The 17,972-nt window shown below is 40.5% G+C and overlaps 2 protein-coding genes across 30 annotated transcripts in view; one reads left to right on the forward strand and one right to left on the reverse strand.

The window, feature by feature from the left end:
* The window catches only part of CCDC146 (coiled-coil domain containing 146), a 245,750-nt gene extending 237,737 nt beyond the window's left edge, over positions 1 to 8,013 (reverse strand). For all 17 annotated transcript variants that reach the window (XM_045387553.2, XM_074035692.1, XM_045387559.2 and 14 more), the window contains exon 1: positions 7,929 to 8,013. The gene's annotated coding sequence lies outside the window, so the exon portion shown is untranslated. The remainder of the gene's footprint in view (positions 1 to 7,928) is intronic.
* Positions 8,014 to 8,319: 306 nt separating this feature from the next.
* Positions 8,320 to 17,972, forward strand: part of FAM185A (family with sequence similarity 185 member A) — a 121,771-nt gene continuing 112,118 nt past the window's right edge. For 10 of the 13 annotated variants that reach the window (XR_012432750.1, XR_012432751.1, XM_065541058.2 and 7 more), the window contains exons 1-2: positions 8,320 to 8,986; positions 11,025 to 11,134. Coding sequence is in view for 11 of the 13 variants with exons in the window: in XM_065541058.2 (XP_065397130.1) it covers positions 8,536 to 8,986; positions 11,025 to 11,134 (561 nt within the window). In the remaining 2 variants the exon portion in view is untranslated. Of the gene's footprint in view, positions 8,987 to 11,024; positions 11,135 to 13,723; positions 13,962 to 15,259; positions 16,115 to 17,972 lie in introns of those variants that run through there. The other 3 variants (XM_074035709.1, XM_074035710.1, XM_074035711.1) reach the window with 3 other exon arrangements.

Here is a 17,972-nt window from a genome sequence, read left to right on the forward strand (position 1 = left end):
GACGACAGAGTGAGACTCCATAAAAAAAAAAAAAAAAAAAAGAAAGAAAAGGATATGATGCTGGCTGTGAAGCTCTGGGTCCTGTTAAAATCTTCTAAGGTCTGAGTCCTGCTAAAATCTTCTAAAGATATTGATTTTTGTTTGTTTGTTTTAGTAAGCAATCAATCTGGTCAGGCTCAGATCACAAGTTCTGTCATGCCTTCAGGGACAGTAATTCCAATATTTAGCTTACAAAGCCTTTGCTATGCTCTTTGGGTCTGTACATTACATGCAACACTCACGAGTTGTTCTGAGACCTTTGTGGTATTTTTATCATAGCTCATTTCTCAAAGCCTTAACTATGCTTTCTTGAGTAGTCCTCCCCTTATCTGCATGGGATGCATTTATAAGACCCCCCCCAGTGGATGCCTCAAACTGTGAATAGTACCCTATATATCCTATACAAGCACTGTGGCTATAACTTTTGCAGTTTGAGATGTGACAGCAAAACTAGTACAAAATTGTCTTCTCCACAATTTCACAAATAGAAGATTTGTCCTTATCATAGATTTTAGCAATCTCAGCATATGATTTTTTTATTTCCTTATTAAGTCAAAAACTTTCACCTTTTCACTTAAAGGAAGCACTTTATGGCTTCTCTTTGGTATATCCAAGTAGTCAGCATCACTACTCTTGTACTTTGGGGCCCTTATGAAGTAACATAGGGTTAGTTGAATGCAAGCCCTGAGATACATCAACAGTTGATCTGATAACTGAGATGGCTACTAAGTGACTAGTGGGCAGGTGTCTGATTTAACAGTGACTTCAAAGCAGATGTTATAAATATGTTTGAAGAATGAAAGGAAACCATGTTTAAAGAATTAAAGAAGAGTATGATATAATTCATCAGAGAATATCAGTAAGTAGAAATTTTTAAGAAACCAAATTGAAATTCCTAAGTAGAAAATTATAATAATTGAAAAATTCGCTGGGGGAGTTCAATGGTAGATTTGAGCAAGGAGAAGGATCAGCGAACTTGTAGACAGATCAGTAGAGATTACAGTAGTATCTCCTTATCCATGGGGGATATGTTCCAAGATCCCCAGTGGATGACTGAAACCAGGATTAGTACCAAACTACATATACTATGCACTAATTTATTTTTCATTCTTCACAATTTCACAGGCAGAAGATTCATTCTAACCTTGGATCTTGGCAATTTCAGCATATAGCTTTTTTTCTTTCCTTATTAAATCGAGAATTTTCACCTTTTCACTCACAGGAAATACTTTATGGCTTCTCTTTGGTATCTCCTAATTGCCAGCATTACTACTCTTGTGCTTTGGAGTGATTATTAAGTAAAATAAGGGTTACTTGAATACGAGCACTGAGATATCACAACAGCAAATCTGATAACCAAAACAGCTAAGCTACTGAGTGACAATTGGGTGGGTGGGATAGACAGTGTGGGTATGCTGCACAAAGGATGGAGACAGTGCAAGATTTCATCATGCTTCCCAGCAGTGTGTGCAATTTAAAATTTATGAGTTATTTCCAGAATTTTCCATTTAATATTTTCAGACTGTAGTTGACCATGGGAAACTGAAACCTCAGAAAGCAAAGCCAAAGAGGGGCCTACTGTACTCCACGTTCGTGCAGGAGTAGGGCTGACCCTGTTACTTACGTAGTTTCAAACACAGAATTAGGATCACCAGTTCTCTCCTACATGGGATTTCTACTACACTTTATGGTTTTTGTGGGCCCCCTTTGTTATGGCCAGAAGGATCAGGCTGTCTTAAAGATTTGCCTTATGCTGCCATTCACTTCCAAGTAGTTGGGGCTGCCCTTGAGGTAAAATATCAAGAAAAAAAGAGAAATAGTATGAGGATTCCCCCACATACTTTCTTTCCAGTTCCTCTATTCAGAGAGACAGTGTTCTCTTTTATTCTTAGGAATCTTCACAGCTTGGCAGTGGCAGTGCAAATCCGTGTTTGGAGCTGGCCTTGGGGCACGGCCAGCAGACCAAAAAGAAAAGAAAAAAAAATCGGGATTTCCCTACACTTTCTGTGTGGCAGGAGCCCCTTTTCTTCTACACAGTTCTCAATTCAGCCTGCTTTTAAGTGAAAGCCAGAAGATAAAGGAGGAAAAAAGAAAAAACGAAACCCAAACTTATTGGTATGTCTTATTTCTTAAACTGGGTGTTAGGCATAAAGATGTTCTTTTTACTATTATTCTTTAGACTTTATTCATACTTTATTCTTTTGTATGAATGAGTTACTTTGCAGAAGGAAATGAAGCAAAAACAAAAGAAAATAAAAATAAAAAACCTGGCCCATGACCATGGAAATTGGTCAAGTTCTGACTGAAGCACGTCCAAAATTGTTCTAGAGGGAACAAGAAAATTTTTATTATAATCTAGAATGTAAGGGATTTTCAGAAAAGAGAACTCCTGCTGAAGATGAGCTATAAATAAAAATTTATAAGCCATGACAGGAAATAAACCACCATGAGACAGAGTTTGTTTATGTAGCAAGAGAGAAACAGCAACCTAAAAACAGAACAGACAAGAATAATTTCGCATAAGTATGTTTAAAATAATTAAAGAGGCAAGAGAAGGTAAAGAAACCACAGTAAAATGAACAGGGCAGTTTAAAATAAGAGAAAACAGATTTTTTAAAGAACCAAAGAAATATTCTAGAAATGATAATATAGTCATTGGGATGAAAAATTCAATGCAGATATTAAACAATGGATTAGCAAAGACTGGGAAAGAATTAATGAATTGGAACATAGATTTGAGGAAATCATCCAGAATGAAACACAAAAAGATGAAGAGGCATAAATCTTGTAAACACAGTTAAGAGATATGGATGACAGAATGAGAAATTAAAATATATGTCTAAATGAGAGCTCCAAAAGTAAAAAATAGAAAGAGCAAGGAAAGTCTGAAGATCTATAAATTGGAGACTTTAGACAAAGAAAGCATATTGACTTCTGAGCAGGATAAATAAAGCTAAACCATATTAACAGTTTTCTAACAATCTTCCATAAAATAAAAGAGGCAACACTTGCCCTTCTAATTTTACCCTAATATCAAAACCAGAAAAAGACATGAAAGAATACTTTGGACCAATATCCTTCATGAAAACAATACGTAAAAATCCTCACAAATTTAGCAAGTTGAATCTAGCAATTTATAGAAAAGATAATGATGGCAGTGGCTGGTGCCGTCACGCTGGCTGCAGCAGGGAGGCAAGGCTGGGACTGCAGACCCAGGCCTCCCACTCCACGGAGCAGCCAGGAGCCCACCCTCCTGGGCCGGGCTACAGCCGCCCAAACCGCAGCTGCAGATCGGAGCATCCCTGTACTCTTGACGCAGGGCTGGGAGCAGGCAAGATCTGCCCTCTTGGGTGCAGCTGCAGCCGCCCGACCAGCAGCTGCAGACCTGGGCCTCCCACTACACGGAGTAGGCAGGAGCTGGGGAGTCCCGACCCTTCCGAGTTGGCGTGCAGGAGCTCCCTGGGTGCAGCCGCCACTGCCCTCTCACCCACAGGACCCAGGCATCTCTGTAGCCTGCACCCTCTGGGGCCTGGGAAGGCCCCCCAATCCCTGCAGGCTTGGGGTGTCTGCTCCTGCTGCCTGACCCCTCTCCTTTCCTGGAGCTGGCTCAGATCTTGGAGTGAGGTTGGGGTTGAGCCCTGGGGCCATGAATGGCAGCAGGAGGCAGGCAGATTCTTGGGCGGAAGGGGGCAGGTCCCCAGAAAGGCCCTACCTTCAGTCCAGGGAGGGCCTGAAGGCTGGGGGCCAGCTGCCCATCCTGCAGACCAGTGTGGAGACTCATGGGGCCTCTTCCAGCAGCCCATGGCTACCCACGGACCAATCAGCATGTACTTCCTCTCCTCTGAGGTCCATAAAAGCCCTAGGCTCAGCCAGAGCAGGGCAGAAGCTGGCCAGAGGATGAAGAGGGTGGAGGCATTATGTAAGGACCAGCTGCAGAAAGGAGCTACCCTCTCTGCTGAGAGCTTCAGAGACAACCTGCGGGCAGAGAGGAACCACCTTATCCAGGGCCTGCTCTCCACTGAGAGCTGCAAACAACGGACAACCAGTAGCAGAGAGGGGCTACCCTCTTCAGGGCTTCCTCTCTAATGAGAACTGAACACTGGACAGATGATCTTCCTACAAAGAGGAGCTACCCACTGTGGGTCTCCTCTGAGCTCTTGTAACACTTAATAAAGCTCATCTTCGTCTTGTTCACCCTTCACTTGTCTGCGTACCTTATTCTTCCTGGATGCAGAACAAGAATTTGGGCAAAGGTGCTGTGGTCACAAAGGTTTCTGGCCAGGAAATTGACATCCCAAAGCTCCCTGACAATAACATGATCAAATGTAGTTTATTGAGGGAATGAAACACTTGAAGAACAATCACTGTAGTACACCACATCAATAAATTAGAAGAAGAACCATATGCTCATCTTCATAGATATAGAAAAAGCATTTGACAAAATGCAGCACTCACTCATGATAAAAGGTCTAAGCAAATTAGAAATTAAACTTCCTTAACTTGCTAAAGGGCATCTTTTAAAAATCTACAGCTAACTTCCTAATTGTTGTTGAAATACCCAATGTTTTCCCTCATAAATAGGAAATAAATAAAGGATTTCTGCTTTTGCCACTCCAACTCAATATTGTAGTGGCGGTCTTAGCCAGTGCAATAACACTAGAACAGAAAAGCCATACAGATTAGAAAGGAAGAAATAAAACTGTGTCTATTTGCAGTTTCACATAGAGATTTCAAATAGAATTAGTACCTATATATATTCATTAAATACTTCTCAATGTTGATAGTTATTAGTTAAGATTGTTGAGTTTATTAATATTTCACAAGAATAATAGAAGTCATAAGATATATTTTTAAAATAGTTTATAAATCAGAAAGTTAACAAATTCTTATGGCTTTTCTCTGAATTCTTTGTTTTGGTTACCTTTTCTTCTGAAAACTCTCTCATGACCTCTGCTGTCCATTTTTTGAACATAAATCATTTAATAAAATATTAATTGACATTTACATCTAGATGGTAAGAAATCCTCTACCCATCTGATTATTTGAGCCAGTTTTAGGAAACAATATATGCGAAGAAATGCTTTAAAATTGTTTTCTTATATAAATGTAATATATTTTCACTATTGATAACACACAAAAAATTGCAGTAACCACTCATCATATCACTGCTTAAAGATAACCACTGTTATCAAGTAGTATATATCCCTCTGGAATTGTTTCTGTAAAGTATAATTCTATGTTAAATTTATTATTATTATTACACAATTGGGATCATACTGTACATGCAATTTTGTATCTATTCTTGTCACTTTATATATGGAATATTTCCCATATCAAGATATAATGTTTAAATTGTTGCATAATATATCAGATATATAATAATTCATGTAATACTCTCTTATTTGGGAGCATTTAACTTTTTTTTTTGAGACAGTTTCACTCTTGCTGCCCAGGTTGGAGTGCAGTGGTGTGATCGTGGCTCACTGCAACCTCCACCTCCTGCGTTCAAGCAATTCTCCTGTCTCAGCCTCCTGAGTAGCCGGGATTACAGGCATCCGTCACCATGCCCAGCAAATTTTTTTAATTTTTAGTAGAGACAGAGTTTCACCATGTTGGCCAGGCTGGTCTCGAACTCCTGACCTCAGGTGATCCACCCATCTCAGCCTCCCAAAGTGCTGAAATTACAGGTATGAGCCACTGCACCTGGCCAGGGAGCATTTAAATTGATGCAATTATTTTCTTTTACAAGTAACCCTATAAAATGTAATTTCTTGAGTATCCCTAATTTTATGCTTACATCCCCAAAAGTACAATTTCTGAGTCATGGAAAAAGTTTTTCATGCTTATTGCTGAATTGAACTCTAAAAATTTTGTACTAACTTAACACCCCTACCAGAAGTATATGTTCATGACCACAGAAATGACTTTTTAAAACTAAGATGTGAAAATATCTTAGAAACAAACTCTAAATAAGGAGAAAAAAGTTGTATATAATTTTCTACTTATGAGGTGAATAATTTCATTTTTTCTTCAAAGGTGTCAGGAAAATAGAAGGACATTTTGGTAGAGTGATAAAAGGGCCAGATCTTCTAATTGCTTAATCTTAATGTTTCTGAATCTGTTTCCTCATCTATAGTATGAGGAGAATAATTTCCCACTTAATTAGCGAGGATGCAGTGAGATGATGCATGTGAACATGGTTTGACAACTATGTCATATAGATGGAAGATATAACTTTTATTAATCACTGTTTATATGTGGACAGATTTGATACTCATTATACTGTTTTTAAATGTCCATAACTTTAAATATTTTATATCAATCTTAATAATAATTTTCTCCATTTTCAACCTCATGTGATCAGAAAAGTCAATTTTCAATCAATTCTATTTGTTTTTTGAAAAAGTAAAATAATGATTATGCTACATAGAAAATTATAGTTCAGTTGCCAATTCCATTAACTTAGTTTGTCTCAGAAAAGGAAAAATTACCATATAAACAGAATTATCTATTAAGAATTAATATTTAATCTAAAAATGTCTAGTGCCTCTACAGAAAATTTGAGTACATTCTCAACTTCCTTAAACCAGTGCCTTTTTCAAATTTCTTTTCAAAGTTACACCTGTCAGTTTTCACTAAAAAATAGTTTGAAGATTATTTTGAATAATTATAACCAATGAAACACAAAGGCAAGAATAGAACTATTGCAGTGGGCCCTTGCTGAACCTGAGCTAGCACCTATAATGAGTCAGTCCTCACTGAAGGAGGAATGAGGAGGGAAGAAGGACTAGAAAGACAGAAAAGAGGCAATGATAACTTAAGAAAACACTGAATTTTTAAAAAGATAGTGGCTGGCAGAGTACCTGAGACTTGTACCCAGGAGGGCGTTAGCCCAGTCTGTCTATCACGATTGCCCCAGGAATTCTAGTCATTGTACTTGGGCAAGAGCTTCAATTTTTTAAGGCACTTGCATTTTATGAAACGTTAGTGTTTGCAGGTGTCTTGGCTAAATAATTTAGGGAATAAATTTTAGGAGGAAGTAGCGGCACAGAAGGGGAGAGAGAAACCAGGCAGGAAAGAAGAAAATAAGTCTTTCTGTTCCCATTACTTTACTTCCCATAGAATTATACAAGGTAAACACACACACACACACACACACACACACACACACACACACACACACACACACACACACACACACCTTGTAGGGTCATTGAGAACCATCTTTCTTCATTTTAAAACTAAGGAAACAGGTCTAGGTGACACAGATGAAGCAGTGGCAGAGCCAGGAAAATAATCTGACCCTTGTCCCTGTTCTTTCCACTGCACCATGGTAACTCCCTTTTTTGTGTCTTTTTTTTGTTTTGTTTTTAAACACTCTAAAACTGAGGATCATTTGTAGTCAAAGAGATCAATGCTATTCTCAAAACAAGTTCTGATCTCTCATAATTTTCTTGGTAACTCAGAATCAATGTTAAGTACGTTGAAATAAAAATGCAGTACTTTACACGGTAATTTTGTAGACTGTGCACCACGTTCCCATCCATTTTCTTACTTGATCCTTACAAAAACCCTTTGAGGCAAGGCAAGGCAAGTATTATTATCTTCATTTTTAAAGTGAGCAAATTAAAACCCAAAGAGTAAGGTCACTTAGGGTCAGGAAGGAGCCAGTACTCTATTCCTATATTTGAAATATAGGAGGGAATACACTTCCAAAGAGGCAATTCCCTCAAAAAGCACCAAGAGTAAAGGCTCTTTACTCTCTTGCCAAGGCATTCTCTATCCCCTGGAGACGCCTGCACTAGGTTAGTGAAGCATGGGTCTTGACACCCACAGAGGTTACTCCTAGTTTGCACCTAGTTGTCATCTTAAAAAGCGCAGTTTCTTACCCCTTCCCTTGGTCCTGATCCTTATTTTAGGCTTTTTGGGATTTGGCCTCCTGGGTCTCACTTCGAAGCTCCACCCTCGCCAAACAAGAAGTCGCGTCCTTGGTATCCAAGGTGACCGCGCAGCTTTACCCACGTTGCCCCTTTCGTGCTTTCCATTGGCCAGTTGGACTCCTATGTACCGCCCCTCCAATAGCCAATGGTCTTGAGGCAAAGGGCGCCCGCCTTTCCCAGGGAGTCTAACACATGCCCTTTTACCCGGACTCCCCTGCGCATTGCCTCCTGGGATATGTGGTTTCTAAGATGCCAGAGCTCTGCGATGTTCCACCCCTTTACAACTACCTATCCCGTCCGCCTTAGCGAAAGGGGCGGGCGTAGGCTAGGAGTCCGGGTCAGAGTTTAGAGCTTTCAAATTGCAACTTGCCTCTGGGGCTTGCGTGGCTGATGTTTAAATTGCCTAGTCAAGCGAACCGGCTCCCTCTTGCTTCAGCAAACCCTGACAGACGTCTCCTATTTGACTTGAGGCGGCATAGTGGCCAAGTCGATTGGCCGTGGCAAGTGACCCTCCCTGTAGCTGAAGTGTTCTAAGGACTGGAGAGAGGGGCGCGCCATGCTTGCCCCCTGCTCAGGTTGGGAGCTTGGCTGCCTCCGTCTCTGTCTCCGTCAGGTCCGATTGTGGGTTGGCACTGGGCGCTGGGCTTCCTGGGCTTGCCAAGCCAGGCCGTACGGCTCAGGTCGGGGCAAGCCCTGGCCCGGATCGGAGGCTGAGGTCCCTCCGCCTGGCCCGGCGCGCCGGACTCTAAAGGAGTGGACGCTGCAGGTGAGCCCGTTCGGTCGGCTGCGGGCGCGGCTCCCGTGCCACCTGGCCGTGAGGCCCTTGGACCCCCTCACCTACCCGGATGGCGACCGCGTGCTGGTCGCGGTGTGTGGCGTGGAGGGCAGCGCGCGGGGCCTGGACGGCCTGCAGGTGAAGTACGACGAGGCTCTGGAGGAGATGGCCATTTTGTCTGACACTATCGACCCCCAGGCGTTCGTGGAGGTGAACGCGCCCCTGAAGTTTGGCAAGTGAAATGAAGTGAAAACGGGTTTGGGTCCCAGGGCACGCACAGTGAACTTACTAAATTTGGTCGACTTGCACTTTTAATTGGTCCTGGCTTTCTAAACCTAATTTACAGTTGGCACCTTCGGAAATGCACCTTTTCCTCTGTTCTATTCTTGAGTATCCGAGTAGTATTTAAAAATTAGGTTGCCTAACTAAAAATTTGTTATAGAAATTTTATACATCGAATGGAAACATGATTTGGTATAATCCAGGTCAAATTATATTTCTGGAGCCGCTTGTGTTCTCCTTTATCCCGTTGTCATTAGCAAACTGGCTTATTTTTCAAGGTTGAAGTTTCTTGACAATTCATTGAATGGTATGGCAGTCCATCTACATTTCCCCTTACTCACAGCCTGGGGGTGTGTCCCAAAACAGCCCTGTCAATAGGATGTTCCGTTTATCACCTGGTTTGAGTATTTGGTTTGAGACAGGCGCCCAGCTTCTTACTGTTATGTTTCCATTCTTTTTGGCCTAAGTTTCATGAGTAGCAAGCTTTGAAGAAAAACACATAGTAAGCCTGCCTAGGAAACTTCAATAATAATGCCTGCAAAATAACCTTTCCTAGGTTTTTGGGTTCTGCGTTATTTCCTAAATGGCAAGCCACTGTGTACACACACTTTTCTAGGAAGGGCTCCCCAGACTGTCATTCTTCCTGCAACTGAAGGAAGATATTGATGATGATGATAATAATAATAGCATTTAGCATTTTTAAGATCATCTTTTATAACGCTTACAGTTGCACCAAATAGCAGATACTGTAGTCCTCCCTTATCCACCGTTTGGCTTTCTCAGTTTGTTACCTGCCTCAACTGTTGTAGGAAAATATTAAGATATTTTGGCAGATCACAGTAATATAACTTATTACAGTATATTGTTATAATTGCTCTATTATTGTTGTTCATCTCTTACTATGCCTAGTTTATAAATTAAACTTGGTCATTGATATGTATATAGGAAAAAACATAGAATATATAGGATTTGGTACTATCTGTGGTTTCAGGAATCCAGTGGGGCGGGGGTGGGTCTTGTCTACTTTAAGAGAAATCATCAATATTTATGTTAATTCCAAATTAAATATCAGTGTTTTTAATTTTTAAAATTTGTATACAGAGATGCCTGCAGTTACATCTTAAATAGACAGCCAAGGATGGCATTTGTGATTCCTTATTTTCCAAACTTTCTTCATATACCACTTCCATTTGTCCACAATCTTGTGGGGGTTTGTTTTTGAGACTGCATCTCACTCACTCTTTCACGCAGGCTGGAGTACAGGGGCACAATCATGGCCCACTGCAGTCTCGACTTCACGGTTTTAAGTGACCTTCTCACCTCCGCCTCCTGAGTAGCTAGGACTACGGTGTATGCTACCATGCCCAGCTAATATTTTTATTTTTTGGCAGAAATGGAGTTTTGCCACATTGCCCAGGCTGGTCTTGAACTCCTGGGCTTCAGGTAATCTTCCTTCCTTGGCCTCCCAAAGTGCTAGTATTACAGGCATGAACCACTGCTCATGGCCTGATCTTGTAGTTTTAATAGTATATATTAGGTTTTTCAAAGTTGTTCCCATTTTTAAAAAATTACTTCAAATACCTTGTGATATAGCTGCATGATAATATTTTCATTTTCTAGGTATGAAAGGTTAGACATAGGATTTGAAAACCTAAGTCATGATCATATATACTGGGGAAGAGGCTTCTACAGTCTTTCACAGGAGTACTTACCAGAATTGCAGTCTCCTTTACTTCCCATCTATGTTAGTTCTCTTTAGATGATTTAGGCCAGTAGAAATAACTGCTCTGTTTCTAAAAACTGGCAGAAAGGCTATTGTATTTGGTCCCGTTGCCATGATAGAAGACCCCTTACCTTTAGAGTATGCCCTTTCCAGGATTCGGCAATATTATGGACATAACTGAGGAGTTGGATTTCTGGGGGTACTAAAATGCTTTGGAGCTTATAAATTGCAGTACTAACGTGCTTTCTTCTTTTTTTACTTCTAGGTTTAGATATCAAGTCCTCAGGGTCTGGCTGTGTAAAAGTTCAAAGTATTGAGTGTGATAATTGCAAAATTGAAACAGAGCATGGGACTAGCGTCTTGCAGTCTGTTAAGGTATAGCATTTTTCTAATTTTATTTCACTATTATTTTTTTAAAACCCTTAAGCTATGAATCGTACTATCAAACTCAAGAGATTCTTCTATTTTTCAGAACATTGTCATTTATTCATCTCTCAGAAAGTCCTTGGCAAACATTTTGTCTTGAAATCAGTTCTAGTAAAGTACAGAGGTTATAGCAGTTTTGAGGTTTTGCCTCAAATTTCTTTTTCATTTAATTTCAAAGTGTACAGTGATACTAATAGTATTTTCCTAGTATTCTGAAATCTTACTAAAGAAATTTTAGTTTCCATGAATGATTTTCTTCTATTTTATTAAAGAGTAAGGCAGAATCTTTATGCACTGTAAATGTGCTTAAATATTAGATTACTTTAATCACATTTTTAATGTACTAGGTAGCTCATTACTTAAGGATTAAGTAGTTATTTGTGCAAAGTAACATATGATTCATCTTGTTTTGTAATTAACTTTTTTTTTTTTTTTTGAGATGGAGTCTTACTCCATTGCCAGGCTGGAGTGCAGTGGTGCAATCTTGGCTCACTGCAACCTCTGACTCCCTGGTACAAGCAATTCTCCTGCCTCAGCCTCCTGAGTAGCTGGGATTACAGGCATGTGCCACCATACTCAGTTAAGTTTTGTCTATTTAGTAGAGATGGGGTTTCACCATGTTGGCCAGGATGGTCTTGATCTCCTGACCTCGTGATCCGCCCGCCTCAGCCTCTCAAAGTGCTGGGATTACAGGCATGAGCCACTGCGTCTGGCTGTAATTAATTTTTTTTATTTTTTAATTTTTTTTGAGACAGGGTCTCACTCTGTCACCCAGGCTGGAATGCAGTGTGTGATCTTGGCTCACTGTAACCTCAACCCCCTAGGCTCAAGCGATCTTCCCACCTCAGCCTCCCAGGTAGCTGAGACCACAGGTGGGCGCCACTATGCCTGCCTAATTTTTTTTAAATGTTTTTTTGTAGAGACAGGCTCTCACTGTATTGCCCAGGCTGGTCTTGAACTCATGGACTCAATTGATCCTCCTGCCCTGGGCTCATAAAGTGCTGGGATTACAGGTGTTAGTCACCATGCCTGACCTATATTTAATTTTTTAAAAATTAGACTGGTGTCAGTTGTAAATAGTTTGAAATACCTCTCTGATAGGTACTAGCTTATCGTTACTCTTAGTGCTTCTTGCATTTGCATAGTCAAAACTTGATACTTTTGTGAACTTTGAAAGCCTGCAGTTTTGTTGAAGTCAGTCATCTTTGCTTCATAATTGCAAAATATTTTCATTTTTAGATTTCTAAACACTAGTTAGAATTAATAATTTGATGCATTTTTAATTTTTACATTTTTTTCTTTCATCCACCTTTATTTGCGTATCTGCTATCAGCATCTGTCCACATGTGAATCATTTCAAATAAATTTAGTGGCACAAATATCATAAAAGATTCACATTACCATCACAAGTCCTTTTAGCACAATGAATTGGTTCAGATTCTTGTTGTAAAACATTGTGCAATAAGGTCTTCATGTTGAATGACTAACTGGGTGAGGATATCATAATTCTTTTTTGTCCTTAGAAATATTTTGTTCAGTCGTTGATACTTAAGTTTCAGAAAACTAATCTAGACTTGTCCTCTGAAGACTCAAGAGTTTGAGATTTCCAATTTCACGATCAAAATTAGAATCTAGTATACTGCTTCTCTGCATTTATGTTTTGATTAATCTGATAGTTCTGAAAGATCTTTCTCTGTTGATTTTCTTCTTTTATGCCATTGTAGGCATAAAATTAGAAATGGTTTCTTAGCCTTGGCACTATAAACCTTTTCAGCCAGGTAATTCTTTGTTGTGGGGGCCTGTCCTGTGCAGTATAGGATGTTTAGCATCATCTTTGGCCTCTACCTTTTAGATGCCAGTAGCATGCTCCTCAGTTGTGACAAGGGAAAATGTCTCCAGACATTGCCAAATGTCTTCTGGAGATAAAATCATCTCCAGTTGAGAATGATTGCTTTATGCAAGTCCATCATTCGTCTGTTTTCTTATTATTTTAGTGTTTTTAAAAAACATATTTGGGAATAATTTATGAATAATGATGAAATAACTCCTAGGATGATGAATTAGCAAAAAAATAAAATAAATGAAATAAGAACACTATTATCCCATAATGTATTTTAGATTTATAAGAGTCCAGTGGACCGATAATGGTAATTACAGGTTAGAATGAGTTTTGTTCTATTTTTTTAAAAGTAAGTACATTTTCTATTTGTTCTTGAAAGACCTCCGAAGAAATAACAGAAATCATAAAATATCAGTTTTACAAATAAAATAGCTCAAAACAAGAAATTCATGAAAAATTAGGCTTGTGGATACTAATGATATACCAAGGGTTAAGAGAATTATCATTGAGATCATAGGATTTAACTAACTTCAATTCACAAATGAGAACACTTTGGTAAAATATCTGGTTTAAGTTTTAAGTATCGTACAATATCATTACCTTGAATTAGTGATCACCTGTTAATATGTTTCTCTTTCATTAACTTAAGGACTTGAAATATAGTTGATCTACCTAATAAAAAAAATTTTTTTTTTGAGATAGAGTCTCCCTCTGTTGCCCAGACTGGAGTGCAATGGCATGATCTCAGCTCACTGCAACCTCCTCCTCCTGGGTTCCAGTGATTATCCCAGCCACAGCCTCCCGAGTGGCTGGGATTACAGGCACCTGCCATCATGCTCGGCTAATTTTGACCAGGCATGTTGGCCAGGGTTAGTCTTGAACTCCTGTCCTCACATGATCTGCCCACCTTGGCCTCCCAAAGTTCTAGGATTACGGGTGTGAGCCACCATGCCTGGCCCTACATAATAAAATTTTTATAGCAATAATAATAACTACTGTTAATAAGTCCTTATTATGTACCAGGAATCTTAGCTAAACCTTCATTTAATGCTTGAATTTTCTCCATTTTATGAAGGAAGAAACTAGAAGGCACCAAGAGATTGAGGAACTCACTTGCGTTCACATAGATAAAAAAATTGAGCTGGGATTTGACCTTGGGTCGTTCTGATTTCCAAGCTCATGCTCTTTCCGCCTTTCTTTATTGTCCAGGCAAAACATATGGTAAGACCACATTTGTGCAGCATCCTTAAGAATAAGATAAGTGCCGGGTGCGGTGGCTCACGCCTGTAATCCCAGCACTTTGGGAGGCCGAGGCGGGTGGATCACAAGGTCAGGAGATCGAGACCATGGTGAAACCCCATCTCTACTAAAAATAGAAAAAATTAGCCGGGCGCGGTGGCGGGCGCCTGTAGTCCCAGCTACTCGGGAGGCTGAGGCAGGAGAATGGCGTGAACCCGGGAGGCGGAGCTTGCAGTGAGCCGAGATTGGGCCACTGCACTCCAGCCTGGGCGACAGACCGAGACTCTGTCTCAAAAAAAAAAAAAAAAAAAGAATAAGATAAGTGAACTTTTTTTTTTTTTTTTTTTGAGACGGAGTTTTGCTCTGTAGCCCGGGCTGGAGTGCAGTGGCCGGATCTCAGCTCACTGCAAGCTCCGCCTCCCGGGTTTGCGCCATTCTCCTGCCTCAGCCTCCGGAGTAGCTGGGACTACAGGCGCCCGCCACCTCGCCCGGCTAGTTTTTTGTATTTTTAGTAGAGACGGGGTTTCACCGTGTTAGCCAGGATGGTCTCGATCTCCTGACCTCGTGATCCGCCCGTCTCGGCCTCCCAAAGTGCTGGGATTACAGGCTTGAGCCACCGTGCCCGGCCGATAAGTGAACTTTTTAGGCAACAGACCCTTAACTAATTGAATGTCACACATTTGTAGTTTTTAAATGCAGTGTAATTTGTTTTCTAAATAATTTCTGATTTATTTAAACATTTAACTATTTGGTTTTATGTTTTTAAAAATTTTATAATCAATTTCACATTTTTTTGGGAATTACATGAGCTTTAAATTATAACAGTAGCTCTTATTATTTTTGAACCTTAGACCTCTTAGAAAATCTAATAATTATCTCCTTAAGAAAAAAATGCACATATCTATGAAGTTTTGCTTATAATTTTGTAAGTTCATGTGAGCTTGGTTAAGAGTTCTTGACTTAAAACAACAAGTGTGCTCCTCCTGTCGCCCAAGATGCCGAAAGGAAAGAAGGCCAAGGGGAAGAAGTTGGCTCTGGCCCCTGCTTTTGTGAAGAAGCAGGAGGCCAAGAAATCAGTGAATCCCCTGTTTGAGCAAAGGCCTAAGAATTTTGGCATTGGACAGGACATCCAGCCCAAAAGATACTCCACCTGCTTTGTGAAATGGCCTCGCTATATCAGGTTGCAGCGGCAGAGAGCCATCCTCTATAAGCAGATGAAAGTGCCTCCTGCGATTAACCAGTTCACCTAGGCCCTAGACGGCCAAACAGCTACTCAGCTGCTTAAGCTGGCCCACAAATACAGACCAGATACAAAGCAAGAGAAGAAGCAGAGGCTGTTGGCCAGGGCCAAGAAGAAAGTTGCGGCCAAAGGGACCTCCCCACTGAGAGACCACCTGTCTTTCGAGCAGGAGTTAACACCGTCACCACATTGGTGGATAACAAGAAAGCTCAGCTGGTGGTGATTGCGCACAACATGGATGCCATCGAGCTGATTGTTTTCCTGCCCGTCCTATGTCATAAAATGGGGGCCCCTTGCTGCATTATCAAGGGGAAGGCAATACTGGGATGTCTAGTTCACAGGAAGACCTATACCATTGTTGACTTCACACAGGTTAACTCGGAAGACAAAGGAGCTTTGGCTAAGCTGGTGGAAGCTATTGGGACGAATTACAATGACAGATACAACAAGGTCCACCGTCACTGGGGCGGCAATGTCCTGGGTCCCAAGTCTGTGGCTCACATTGCCAAGCTCGAAAAGACAAAGGCTAAAGAACTTGCTACGAAACTGGGTTAAGTGTACACTGTTGAGTTTTCTGTACATAAAAGTAATTAAAAAATAAAAACAACAAGTGCTTTGGGGATAGTCTTTTCAAAGGCTTATCACATATTTGATAAGGAGTATATTAAATATAATTTGACTTCAGACTCATGTCTCTGGACATAACATAGTTAACTGTGCTATAATACAGACCTTTTTTTTTTTTTTTTTTTAAGAGACAGAGTCTTCATGTGTTGCCCAGGCCAGAGTGCAGTAGCACGATCCTAGCTCACTGAATCCTCAAACATCTGGGCTCAAGTGATCCTCCCAAATAGCTGGGAAATACAAGCATGTGCCACCATGCCTGGCTTTTTTTTTCTTATTTTTTTTTTTTTTTAAAGAGAAAGGTTCTTGTTATATTGCCCAGGCTGGTCTCAAACTCCTGGCCTGAAGTGATCCTCCCACTTTAGTGTCTCAAAATTCTGAGATTACAGGTATGAACCACTGCACCCCAGCCAAGATCTTTTTAAGAATGAGTAATTTTGCCCTCTTCACTAAATTTTCTGAAATTTACTCCTGGGCTATTTTACCTAAGGTTTTACTATTTTTCCTCCTAAGTAAAGCAACTAGAAGCCATATAGTTGTTTTGAGTTTTTGTCTCCCTGCTTTTTAGATATTTCTCTGCAGTTGCTGATGATAGTGGTGAGTTTTCTTTGCTATTTTTTTCCCTCTGCAGCTTCTGCTATTTACCTATTATCTCTTTATAACTGTAACAAAACTAAAGACATATATAATGATTAAGGGAAAATAAACTACTATAACAACAAAAAAAAAAAACAGGCTAGGCCGGGTGCAGTGGCTCATGCCTGTAATCCCAGCACTTTGGGAGACCGAGGTGGGAGGATCACGAGGTCAGGAGATCGAGACCATCCTGGCCAACATGGTGAAACCCCATCTCTACTAAAAATACAAAAAATTAGCCAGACATGGTGGTAGGTGCCTGTAGTCCCAGCTACGTGGGAGGCTGAGGCAGGAGAATCTCTTGAACCCGTGAGGCGGAGCTTGCAGTGAGCTGAGATCACGCCACTGCACTCCAATCCGGGCAACAGAGCGAGACTCCATCTCAAAACAAAAACAAAAAACAACAACAGACCAAACATCTAATGGCTCATATATAATATGAGTTTATTTCTTACTTGTGTCCAGGTGTGTGGGTGGGTCTTTTTCATTCAGTGATTCCAGGTTCCTTCCATCTTCCGGCTCTGCCATCTTTTAGAGCCTTGTTATTCTCTGGACCCACTTGGTGGAATGAGAAGAGCACAGAGAAGGCACAACTTGTTCTAAAAGCACCAACCTGGAAATGGCATATAGCATTTCCACTTACGTTCCCTTAGTAAGAGCTTAACAACACATAAGAGGTAAAGGAAGCTGGAAAATGTGGTCTTGCCATGGGTCAAGCTATACTGTTTTACTTTGGAAAAAAATGGATTTTGGTGAGCCAATAGTAGTGTTTGCCATAGTTTCCATGTCCAAAACCAAGTCACTGACACACACATACTTTTGTCTTCTGTCTTGCAGAATAGGCTAACTGGCTTGTGACTGCTGTTTTGTGCTCGGAGGCACTTTTACTTAGTTTCTGGGATGTGTTGCGCTAGAAGGTTTAAGTGGGCTGTTACCCTAAGTGTATTCTGTCCTTCAGACCACTCCAGCCTTAAGCATGTTGGCTTTGGAATCGTACAGAGCTTGATTCTAATTGTTACTTTCGGTTTTGGGGTTTTTTTCTGTGTCACCCTGATAAAGTGATTTACCTTTCTGAATCTTGGTATTCTTCCTCTGTAAAATGGGGAAAATGTAATACTTCTCTCTCTGGTTTGTCATGAGGATTAAATGATAGTTCATGTGAAGTAGCTAACATGGTATCTGGTGCAGAGAAAATGCCAAGTAAGTGA

This window comes from Macaca fascicularis, chromosome 3, assembly GCF_037993035.2.
Source record: "Macaca fascicularis isolate 582-1 chromosome 3, T2T-MFA8v1.1".
NCBI classification, from domain to species: domain Eukaryota; kingdom Metazoa; phylum Chordata; class Mammalia; order Primates; family Cercopithecidae; genus Macaca; species Macaca fascicularis.